This window comes from Antrostomus carolinensis, unplaced genomic scaffold (genome assembly GCF_000700745.2).
Source record: "Antrostomus carolinensis isolate BGI_N321 unplaced genomic scaffold, ASM70074v2 scaffold19759, whole genome shotgun sequence".
In the NCBI taxonomy this organism is placed as follows: Eukaryota; Metazoa; Chordata; class Aves; order Caprimulgiformes; family Caprimulgidae; genus Antrostomus; species Antrostomus carolinensis.
The window spans coordinates 1-10,274 of NW_010340963.1; the positions used below are offsets into that span (position 1 = coordinate 1).

At 45.3% G+C, this 10,274-nt stretch overlaps 1 protein-coding gene across 1 annotated transcript; it reads right to left on the reverse strand.

The window, feature by feature from the left end:
* Positions 1-1,879: 1,879 nt before the first annotated feature.
* FOXM1 (forkhead box M1) lies at positions 1,880-9,108 on the reverse strand. The gene is made up of 8 exons (XM_010176343.1): positions 8,565-9,108; positions 7,287-7,435; positions 6,857-7,090; positions 6,314-6,442; positions 5,678-5,722; positions 4,674-4,752; positions 4,029-4,210; positions 1,880-2,929 (listed from the first exon to the last, which is right to left on the reverse strand). Exons 1-8 carry the CDS (start codon positions 9,106-9,108, stop codon positions 1,880-1,882), a joined length of 2,412 nt encoding a protein of 803 aa, XP_010174645.1.
* Positions 9,109-10,274: the final 1,166 nt, after the last annotated feature.

The window sequence follows — 10,274 nt, forward strand, 5'->3', positions numbered from 1 at the left end:
ACCCCCAACCTGTGCTGGTGCAGCACCCTATTTCCCTCCTGCTATTACTGTCCTGCAGCAGCCAAACCTTTTACCTAGTTACAACCTGGAGAAAAAGTCTTACAAGGAGCAGCTGAGGTTGTTGAGCCTGGAGAAAAGGAGGCTGAGGGGAGACCTTCTGGCTCTGTCCAACTCCCTGCAAGGAGGGTAGAGAGAGGTGGGGGTGGGTCTGTTCAACCCCGGGAGAACAGGAGAAATGGAGATCGGGGATGCTGGGGGTGGTTCGTGATGGTGTTCAGATGGTGCAGGCTGGTCTGGGGGAATGGGATGGGCAGACAGGCAAATCCTGTGAGCACCAGCAATTTGATGGAGTCACCTTCCCTGGTGGGATTTAACAGACTGGTAGAGGAGGTGCTTAGGGACATGGTTTAGAGGTAGAATTGGCAGTGTTGGGTTTATGGTTGGAATCAATGGTCTTAAAGGTCTTTTCCAACCACGATGATTCTATGATCTCTTTTTTAGAAGGAAAAAGTATATTATATGAAGCAAGGGGTTGACTAACCAAATCTAACGCGGTATGGCCAACAGGGCCTGAGGAATACTGACAGTGTCCTAATGATCACTTACCCAGCAATCACAGAAACACACACATCAGACAAGCAAACATGAATTGGTCATGCTCTGGCCCAGCCTGAGCAGCCTGCTAAGAGGGAAAGCAGTAAGGACAATACTTGGCTGTGTTCCCACAGGAGATTTATTGAGTATGTAGATACATGAACCATCATTTGTCTGTAAGCAGAAGGATCAGGTGTTTTCCGTGGCAATTTCCTTTTCTGACATTAGTTCTAGAGAACTGGAATCAGTTGTCATATTACACCAAGAGAAATATATCTTATTTCCAGAGGTCACTTTTCAGTGGAAATATCAGCGTTCGCTTTATAGGTTCTTTTTTACATTTTCAACTGATGACTCTAATGAGGGCAGCATTAACCATTCAAAAGAAGTCCATCTTATTGCAACAGTGACTCTGCCTGGTCCTCTAGGTACATAATAATAGGACTCTAGAACTAGAAGAGCTGTACAGCTTGACCCAAGCTCTTTGTTCCAGCCTGGGAAAAGGAAGCCAAACCAAGATTTTATGCTGCAATCCAGATTCAGTTTGACTTGAGTCACATATAGGTGATTTTTCAGTTCTCTGTCCTAGAAATCCTCAGAACAGCCTAGACCAGTGTGTTTCTGAAGTCAAAAAAGAAAAAAAAAAAAAAAAAAAAAAAAAAAAAAAAAAAAAAGTATTTTGGGCTCTCATCTAGAGTAAAGAATACAGGAGATGTGGAACATATGGATAGCACTCTAAGTCAAACCCTTTACCAGCCCAAATATTCCCATAACCCTACAAGAATAAAATTATTATAATTAAGGGCTAATTTAAGGAATGTACAGTATTTACAGTCATTACAACTACACAGAAGATAATAAGTAACAGGAGACCATAGTAAAGGGAAGTAAGGACAGAGCTCGGAAGAGGTTCCCAGGCTCTTTCCTATTGTACATAACCAAGGAGTGCATCCATTTCCTCTGCTACCTTGAGTAGCAAATGCCATTCAGGGCCTACCTAGGTGTTCTCCTGATAACTTCTGTCCAGGGACTCTTATCTCTAGCACAGGGTTAGAGAGGTTCTATCTTGTTGCACATAAATAGTCTATTGCAGCTTATAAAGGGAGCTCATAGCAGCCGATGGGCCTGTCTCCCAGCTTAGCAGGAGTCAATAACGCCCTCTGTTCCTGTGGAAGTGAGAATCAGTCAAAAGCAGACAGTTGTCTTAGACTACAGGAACAGATCTCAGGAGAGTAGAGTGCTTTCTGTAGTATGAGAACAAGCCAAATTCAGACCTCAGGCCAGTTTACTTCAGTTCAGGTATGAGCTGAGACCAACTAATGTCTGTTCCTAAGTTTTCATCCTCAAGACCAGGAAAGCTGATATCTAGAAAGATTTTGCTCAGACTGTCATTCATGGTGTCCAGGATCAGGCCCTCCATGAGTGACCGGTTTTCAGTAAAGCCGGAGGCTGGCAGTTCAACAGGTGATTGCTTAGTAGACTCATGAGCTGGAGAGCTCGTGATGGGGTCATGCACCATGTCACTGGATTCTGTATTGAGCAGTTCCCGAGGGGACTCAAAGAAGGGATTTTTAAGGGGTGTGCTGTTAAAACTCAGCAAGTCCTGGTTCTCCTGGAGGGGTGTGAATGGCAACTGAAGGGTTCTCACTGGACTGAAGTCCAGCTCGTGACTTCCCTTGGCTGAGGGCGCAGACTTCCAGGGGTCAAGCCCCCCCAGTGGGGGACTAGTAGTTGCTGAGATTTTGCTGGGAGTAGAAGACACTGGCAATTTGCTGAACATCTCCTTGACTGGTGTTTTAAAGGGTCCCTCCTCTTCCCCCTGCGAGCAGCTGAACTGTGATACATTCTCAAGGGGCTGGCTTTCCTGCAGGAAGGGCGAGTCCACCCCTAATTGAAAAGGCTCAAAGCCATTACCTTCTGGTAAAACAAGGACAGGCTCTTCTGAGCAAGGTAGTGCCAGGCGTTGTTTCCTTCGGGATCTGCCCATTTCCCGCCTTTCCCGCCTCTTTATGACTAAGGTGTCAGAAACACCTTTAGGTGGTGACTTCAGTATGGTGAATTGTTTCTTCTCTTTTGTGGATGATTCTGGGAGGAGTGAGCCTGGCTCTTCCTTTACTGCTAGGGTTGAGGCAAACGGGGACAGCCAGTCATCCAGCTGAGAGCCTTCTTCCTCCTTTACACCGATGCCCTCGGGGAAAGAAGCCGATTCCTCACCGGGCTGGGAGCTGCTCTCCTTTAGTGAATGGGTTGGGGAAAATAAGCCTTCATCACATGGATTCTCCTCCTTGACAGCAGCCATGGATAAAGAGGATGACTCTTCTGTAGAGAGTGACATCTACAAAGAAACACAAGTGCTAGGCAGTCAGTAAGCAAGGACCTAACCCACCCAAAACCCAAATCATAGAGGAGAGAAGGAAAGAAAGACTTGTACATAAGGACAGCAGGACAGATAAGAGGAGGATCTTCAGAAAGCAGTAACTACAACAACAGATAGAGATTGATCGCTGTGTGAAGTTAACACAAAGAAGCCTACAGGTTGCACAGGAAGGAGTTTAGCTAAGTGACTGGAAATCATACCCTTCATAGCACTTCTGCTTATGAGGAACTTTTAGGAGTACAGGCAGAAGGAGAGATGAATATTTCTGGAAAAGTGTAACTCCTTTGATTCCTCCTTACACTATCTACATGTGAAATAACAAAAGAAATGAGGGCAGCTTTCACAGAAACCCAGGAAAAAGAAGAGAAAAAAATTGAGGTTATCAAAAGAAAATGAGCACAAGGGAAAGAAATCATAGCAGGAGAGAACATAAAGCAGCAGGCACACAAAAGAAAATGGGATTATGATTAGACAGGCTGGAAGAAGTCAAAGCTTTACAACATTTAAGCATCCAAGAGCAGTCAGACCTGTTTAATAGCTGTTTTGTTTGAGCCCAGAATCACCGGGAACTCCACAGAATTGGCAAACAGCAGGTACTGAAAACCTCTGGGAAGACTACATGCAAATAAATATTCTTTCAGAATAAGTTCCCTATATTACGTGCCTCTTCAGAGCTACCAAAAATCTGAATGTTTCTGGGACAGAACAAAGCCATTTCTCCCATTCTTGTTTCTTCACATCCAAGCAGTAGAGAAAAATTGTCTTGACCAATTCATAGAGCCCCCTCCTGTAGTGACTTATAGTAACGTCCTTATAGCAAGTCAACTAGCAGGTAATAGTCACCCTAGAGACAGAAGAGGATAGCAAGGATTGTCACTGGCTAGTTCCTTAATAGGAGCTTAGTTTCAAAGCACCTAGTAAAGATGGAAAAAGTAACCATATGAACAGGGTCCATAAAGGGCAAGAGCTACAGAAAAAAAAACCCCAACCAAAACAAAACAAAAAACCCCAACCGAACTCCTCCCCCCAAAAGAACCAAACAAAACAAGAAACCAACCTTTGGAGCAATGCGCACACGCTTATTGCTTCGGAAAGTCTCTGAGCTGTTGAGGGACACTCCCTGCGCCATGGAGAGAGGAACCTTCATAGAAGGCTGCAAGACAAGAGGCTGACTCAAAGGAAACTGGATTGGAACCAGGTAGGAGTTGATGCGAGGAAGCAAAGGCTTCATCTTGCGGCCTAGAAGGGAAAAGAATGGACTCACTAGCCTCTTGCCCTTCCTCTACTATCCCTTGAAACCCAGGCATCTTCACAAGAAGTCCTTCTAAGTAGCTCAAAATAAACATCTGGTCAGAGATAGGTTCACCTGCCTCCTCTGGTAATTTTTAGGATACAAATCCCAAGTCAGAAGGCCTGATGAACAAGAAAATAGTCCTCCATACAGATAGTCCTTCATACATAGCTCCCAAGTTGGGGCAAGCACTGCTCTCACTCCATTTGAGTACCCTATCCCCTCCACCTCCCCATCACATCCTCTCTCAGATGCAGAAGTACTGCCATCAGCTCCAAACCTGACAGTAGGAAGCCTAAAAGCTGGCAAACCTGGATAACAATTTCCACTTTTATTCCTAAGGGAATCTGGGAGAGTGCCCCAGATTTATGGGGCTGATTCTCTTTGGCCTAGGCTGATGTAGACACTCACGTGCATTCTGGTGCTCAGTTTTGCTGCTGCTAGTGCTTCCCATGTTCTTCTGGGGATCAGGAAGATGCCGCTTTTGCTGCTGCAGTCATTGTGGAATAAGAAAGAGGAGAAGGAGAAAAGAAAGAGATTTAAAGAGAAGAATCCACCTTTATTCTGCTGCCTCATTCAGAACTGCAAATCCAGAAGCCTGTGCTACACTAACACAGAGAGAGCAGCTGTCAGCACCCACCGCTCATGCTGACACTGTCTCTGTGCCACCCGCTGTTCTGCGGCCATGCCATCTCAAAGCCAGCTGCCAACCAAAAGCTGTGTAGAAAAAGAGATGGCATGACATTGCTGCTCCGGCTGCAGACTCTACTGCAGAAGTGACCTGGTTTCAGTGTCCTCAGTGCCTGAGGAGATGCAAAGAGGATCACTTTATTGTATATCGGATCTCTATACAAACCAGAGACCAGATAGATGTTCAAGTGGAATAGCAGAGGCAACAGAGGAATCAGAAGTCCAAGCAGATGGAAAGAAGGTCAGGGCTGTAACCACGATAGAAAAGCGTTCGACTGGCTGCTTGCTAATTTGTCATTGTTAAAACTGTTGAATGCAAGAGAGACAGCAAACAGGTTCATCCTGCTCAGTCACAGTGCAGCTAGGTTCCAAAATGAGAATGGAGCACAGAGAGATCCTATTCCCTCTGGATCCGAGCCCCAGAACAGTTTGGGACTGCTGCCATAGAGATGAGGATTTTACCAGCAATCTCTCTCTGAATCCTGGTGGTGCCCATTGCAGCCTACTTCAGCAGTAGACCTCTAGTCACTCCAAGCTGTATAGTTCTACCACCTGAAAGCCCTTATCCCTCAGCTGAACTCCTTTCCCCACAAAAAACGTGCATGGAGCTGTACAACTAGGTGCAGCAGTGACCCAGTCCCCCTCCCCAGCCTCTTGTCCTTTCCTTCAGTGACCAGCAAGAGGAGAACGGAAGCCCAAGCCCCGAGCCAGAGGGTAAGTCTTACTGATTCAGAGTGCTCAGGCGATGTTGGTGACCCCAAGTCCAGCGGCTGGTGGTAGCAAGGCATTGAGAGGGAGAAAAATAAGATGATGTTATCAACCGAAGGGGGAACAAATGGGACATTTTAATCTCATATAATCTGAGCAAAAAAAGAGTCAATCTGCCCACCCACTGCAGAAAACACAGAAGAGTCTAAACACACCTATACCAGGCTCACAAGTTCTGTTTCTTCCACAAAATGGCACTTCCTAAAATACATAGCTGGGATAGGGTAACTCCATCCTATGACTGTCTAATCTAACAGCACAGGAACTCCTGGTTGACTTCAGTGGAAAGCTTCTCACTGGGAATTGGAACTAGGCCCACAGAAAGAGGTTGAACAAGCTCACTATTACATTTGGCATGCCAGCTGAAGAATAAATACATTCCCCAGAAGCTCCAGTTCAGATGCAGAGCCACACCATCTTTTCTTTCAAGTACAGAGCTTGTCTATTTGTCAAGAGAAGTGACTGAATCCAGCTTCTACCAAAAAGCTGATGCCAAAGCAGCTTAACTTTCCTGTTAAAACAAGGTGCATCTGACTAGCATGACCTTTAGGGACTGGAAAGCCTGTTCCACTTTCTTAGCACAAGGCACTCACCTTAAATACCTGGTCCAATGTTAGGCAACGGTTTGCATCGGGGTGAATAGTCCAGAACGAGACTTTACCGTTAGCAGATGTCTCACGGACAAACATATCATGGAGGGACAGGTTGTGCCGAATGGAGTTCTGGGAAGAAAGGATCGAGGGGGAAGTTGAAAAGCAGCAGTTTTGTTATTAGCACAGCAGGACCCACCTGAGACACAACTGCCCTGGCAGAGGGATTACGTTCCAAAGCGTAGATGACATGGACCTTTGTATTCATTCCATCCCCAGCCAATCCTGCCATCAGTCTCTTATTCTGTTTACTCTTGAGATCCCTATTCTTACTCCAATGATCAACCATCCCATCATCTCACCTAAGTGGAATGAGAAAAGGGGGAGAAGTGGAACGGGGAACATTTGGAATGAGAGGATATTTGGGGTGGGGTGTTTAATTTACATCTTGCTCTGCAGGCTGGGGAACAACTTTTCATTTTCATCCAGAAGGCTTAAGCTAAGATCACCTTGTGGCCCACAGAAACTCAAGGGCCTGCTAGTTACCTTCCAACCTGGCTTAGCCACATGTTTAAAATATGGGAAGTGATCCTCAATCCAGGTATAGATATCCTTCAGAGTCATACGCTTCTTCTCAGTGCTGTTGATGGCAAACTGGATCATGGCCATGTAGGAGTAAGGAGGTCGTTCTGATACTGAATCCTGCCACGAGGAGGAGGAGGAGGCGGCAACAGAAGCAGCAGTAGGAATAGAAGCAGCAGCAGCAGCATCTTCTTCAGTCTGAGACAGAAGGAAGCACACGTGAGCGCTCACAAAGGTGACAACAAGGGCCATGGAACATCCCTGGATCCTCCAGGTTCTGCTATTCAAATCAGTAAAGGCCAAATTTAGAGATGGCGAGGCCACGTTCTTGTAAACATGGATTACTTCCCTACCAAAAGTTTTAGCGCACGCTCTGTTGTCTTCTCCTACTTACCTTGATTCTTTCCTGCAGAGGCATCTGGTTCTCTTTCTCCGTGTCTTGCTTCACAGAACAGGGACTTAGCCCATCGGATCTCATCTTCCCCAGCCACTGGATGTTAGTGAGACTATTGTCCAACACAGAGCTCATTGTCTCGCCACTGCCTGTTGGGATAACAAGCCCATAGCTCTGCTCACTCACAAGTAACCCTCTTCCCTCTTCATCTCAACTGCCAAAAGGAAGGCACTAGTCACACTTCTAGAAGAGGCATCCCTGTCTCAAGACAGGGACAAGATAGTATTGGAATGTTAGTGTTTCTTGTGGAAGGAATTCAACCTTGAATTCCTGATTTCACGTGAATCTGCCCAATTTCTGAAAAAAGCCGCAGCCTTAAAAGCAAACATTCCAACCAGGCTATTGCTCTCGAGCAAAATAGGACAATGCTGATCCAGTACTACCAGAATTCAAGTATTTTTAGATAAAGGATGAATCTAGTAAACAGAGGCCAAGGAAAGTGGTGACAAACTCCAATTGAAAGACCTAGCACAAGACCCAAGCCAGAAGCTCAGATGTCTCCAGGTTTTTGAACTGCCACAACAAAAACTGACAGAGTTTTGTTATTTCTGGCAAGGCTGGCTGGAGCAATGCAGATATCGCAGCTGTCTCTGGGTTCCTGTCAGACAGTGCTACACTGTAGGGTAAGATTTGCTACAGCCCCAAAGCTACATAGCTATTTATTGTGGCAAATACGAATTTGATCTGAGCAGTGTTTCAAAGTAAAATCCATCCCACTTCGAACGTGTATTCAGCAGCTTCGTGAGAGAGCCAAGGAGGAAACAGCCCCGCTGCTGAGTTATTAAAGAATGGGAATCATTCCTTTTTCAAAGCTCTAGGCTCGTATGTTCTGTCACCAACTAGGGTACTCTGTTAGTCTTGCATTCAGCTACAATCTTTTGCTAAATTAAATTTAGTCTTTTGTTCTTCTAGACGCGATTTCCTCAAGCCAGCCCTTCTTTTTTCCTCCAGCACTAAAATTTTGCTTTGCCTTTATATGCCATAGAAAACCTTTATATGCTGTTTCTTCCACCAAGACTATATTCACTAAGATCCTTCAGATCTCACTACATATCCACAGCGATGTAGATTATTAGAATCCAATCCATAGATATTTTATAATTAAGGAAATAGTTTTCCTTACTGCATACTGAGATCCAAGCACTACACTCATCACCCCACTTCACAGTTCTTTGACTATCTGTCAGGACACAAAAAAAAAAGGTAAAGATTACATACAGTTGCTCTCCCCTTCCTGTCCAACCACAGAATCAACTCCTGAATGCCAGAGCGTTGTCCCTCCTGCTGGACCAGGTGTCTGCGTAACATTCTTGTCTCTTTCTTGACTACCTGCAGCCTTGGTTGCTGCACTGGGTTTCTTCTCCGATGGGAGACGCTGCGATGGTGTGGGACCTGCTGAACGGGATGTGCCCCCACTGCTAATGAGAATGAATTTGTTGGGCCCGTTGTTGCCACATTCTTTTCCTTTTGCTGTCAGTGCCTCTATGATGCTCTGAATATCAGCATTTGTAGGGATGGCCACCACTTGTGTGTTAGGCATGGTAGGATGGTCAATGATCTTTATCCCTGCTGGGAATTTCTGCAGGCCACAGTCCGTTTTGTCTCTGGGTTGACTGGTTTGTTGGTCTTCCTGGCTGTGCTCCTGCGTAGGAGTCTTTCCAGCCTGACTACCATGTTCATCTCCTGCTGAAAAAAAATCCTCCTGTGGGAGGGTCAGTTTCCGTCTCTTGAGAATTAAGGGCCTGCGAGGGCTGGTCCTCATTATTGATCTGTACAGTCACGCCCCATTGAAAGGGACAAGAATAAATCCTGCAAAACAAAAGATACAACATAAGAGCACGAAGGGCAGGAACAGGTAGGAAAGGTGCAGCAAACCACCACAGGCCTCCCACAGAGCACACGTTCTCAGCAATTGCTACAAATCTAGAAACAAGGAAGGAAAATAAAATAAAGGAATCATTTAATAAGGTTGATTAAGCTATTCATAGAATGGTTTGGGTTGGAAAGGACCTTTAAAGATCATCTAGTCCAGCCCCCCCCTTGCAATGAGCAGGGAAACCTTCAACTAGATCAGGAAAATAGTGCTGTACCTCCTTTATCCACACTTGGTGTAAGCAGGACAGGAGATGTATTTGCAGAGGAGATAATTTGCATCACAAATTGCAGCCAACAGAGTACTTAATAACAAGGAAAGTACACACATGTCCTTTACAGAAAGGGAGACTATGACTTAGCTGTGAAGTGACTTGGCCAGCATCAGCCAGCAAGCTGGAGAGAAGCTAGAACATAGAAATAGCAGTCTTGATTCTTAGATCTCATTGCTGGAACCAGCAGATCATGGAACCGGATTAAAAAGGGAACTTAACAGATGGTTTAAGATCTGAGAAGCAGAGATTGTCCCAAACACTACAAAGGCACAGAATAAATGTAGCAAAAGCTAGGTGCTCTAATGTCAAGTAAATGCTTTAGTCATTCTTTTGTCAAGAATGAGATAAATGAATCATTGGGCAGCACACAATTTAAATGTCAGACTTCTGGACAACAGGCAATTTAGATTGTAAAGGAGAAAGCAGAGGAGATAAAATTCAGAGCTATTGCTTTGAGGGTAAGGTGCAGTGTTCTCTCTCTGAGGACACCACTTATAAATATGGTGCTACTCAAGAAGGAGGTGGAGGCTGCCTCTTCCAGCCAGCTACACCAGAACAAGAACACACAAATCGTCCTTAAAATGGTACTTAAAATCGTACTTATCGTGTGTCATTAGGGATGGGAGGCAGAATGGAAACATGGTGAGAAAGGCCTTTTGCATCAGTAGGTTTGGCTGGGGCAGCTCTACAAGAAAATTCTCCGTAGGAACAAGAATGGTGGGGTTGGATGGGACCTGAGGAGATCACCCAGCCCAACCCCCATGACAAAGCAGGTTCCCTA

What these genes read in the sequence shown, in the direction of transcription:
- FOXM1 (XM_010176343.1), bottom strand. Translation starts at nt 9,108, where the DNA reads ATGAGGACCAGCCCTCGCAGGCCCTTAATTCTCAAGAGACGGAAACTG. An exon ending in CTCTGCAGGAAAGAATCAAG is followed by an intron (nt 7,091 to 7,286) that starts GTAAGTAGGAGA and finishes CTTCTGTCTCAG; the next exon opens with ACTGAAGAAGATGCTGCTGC. An exon ending in CATTGGACCAGGTATTTAAG is followed by an intron (nt 5,723 to 6,313) that starts GTGAGTGCCTTG and finishes TGCTACCACCAG; the next exon opens with CCGCTGGACTTGGGGTCACC.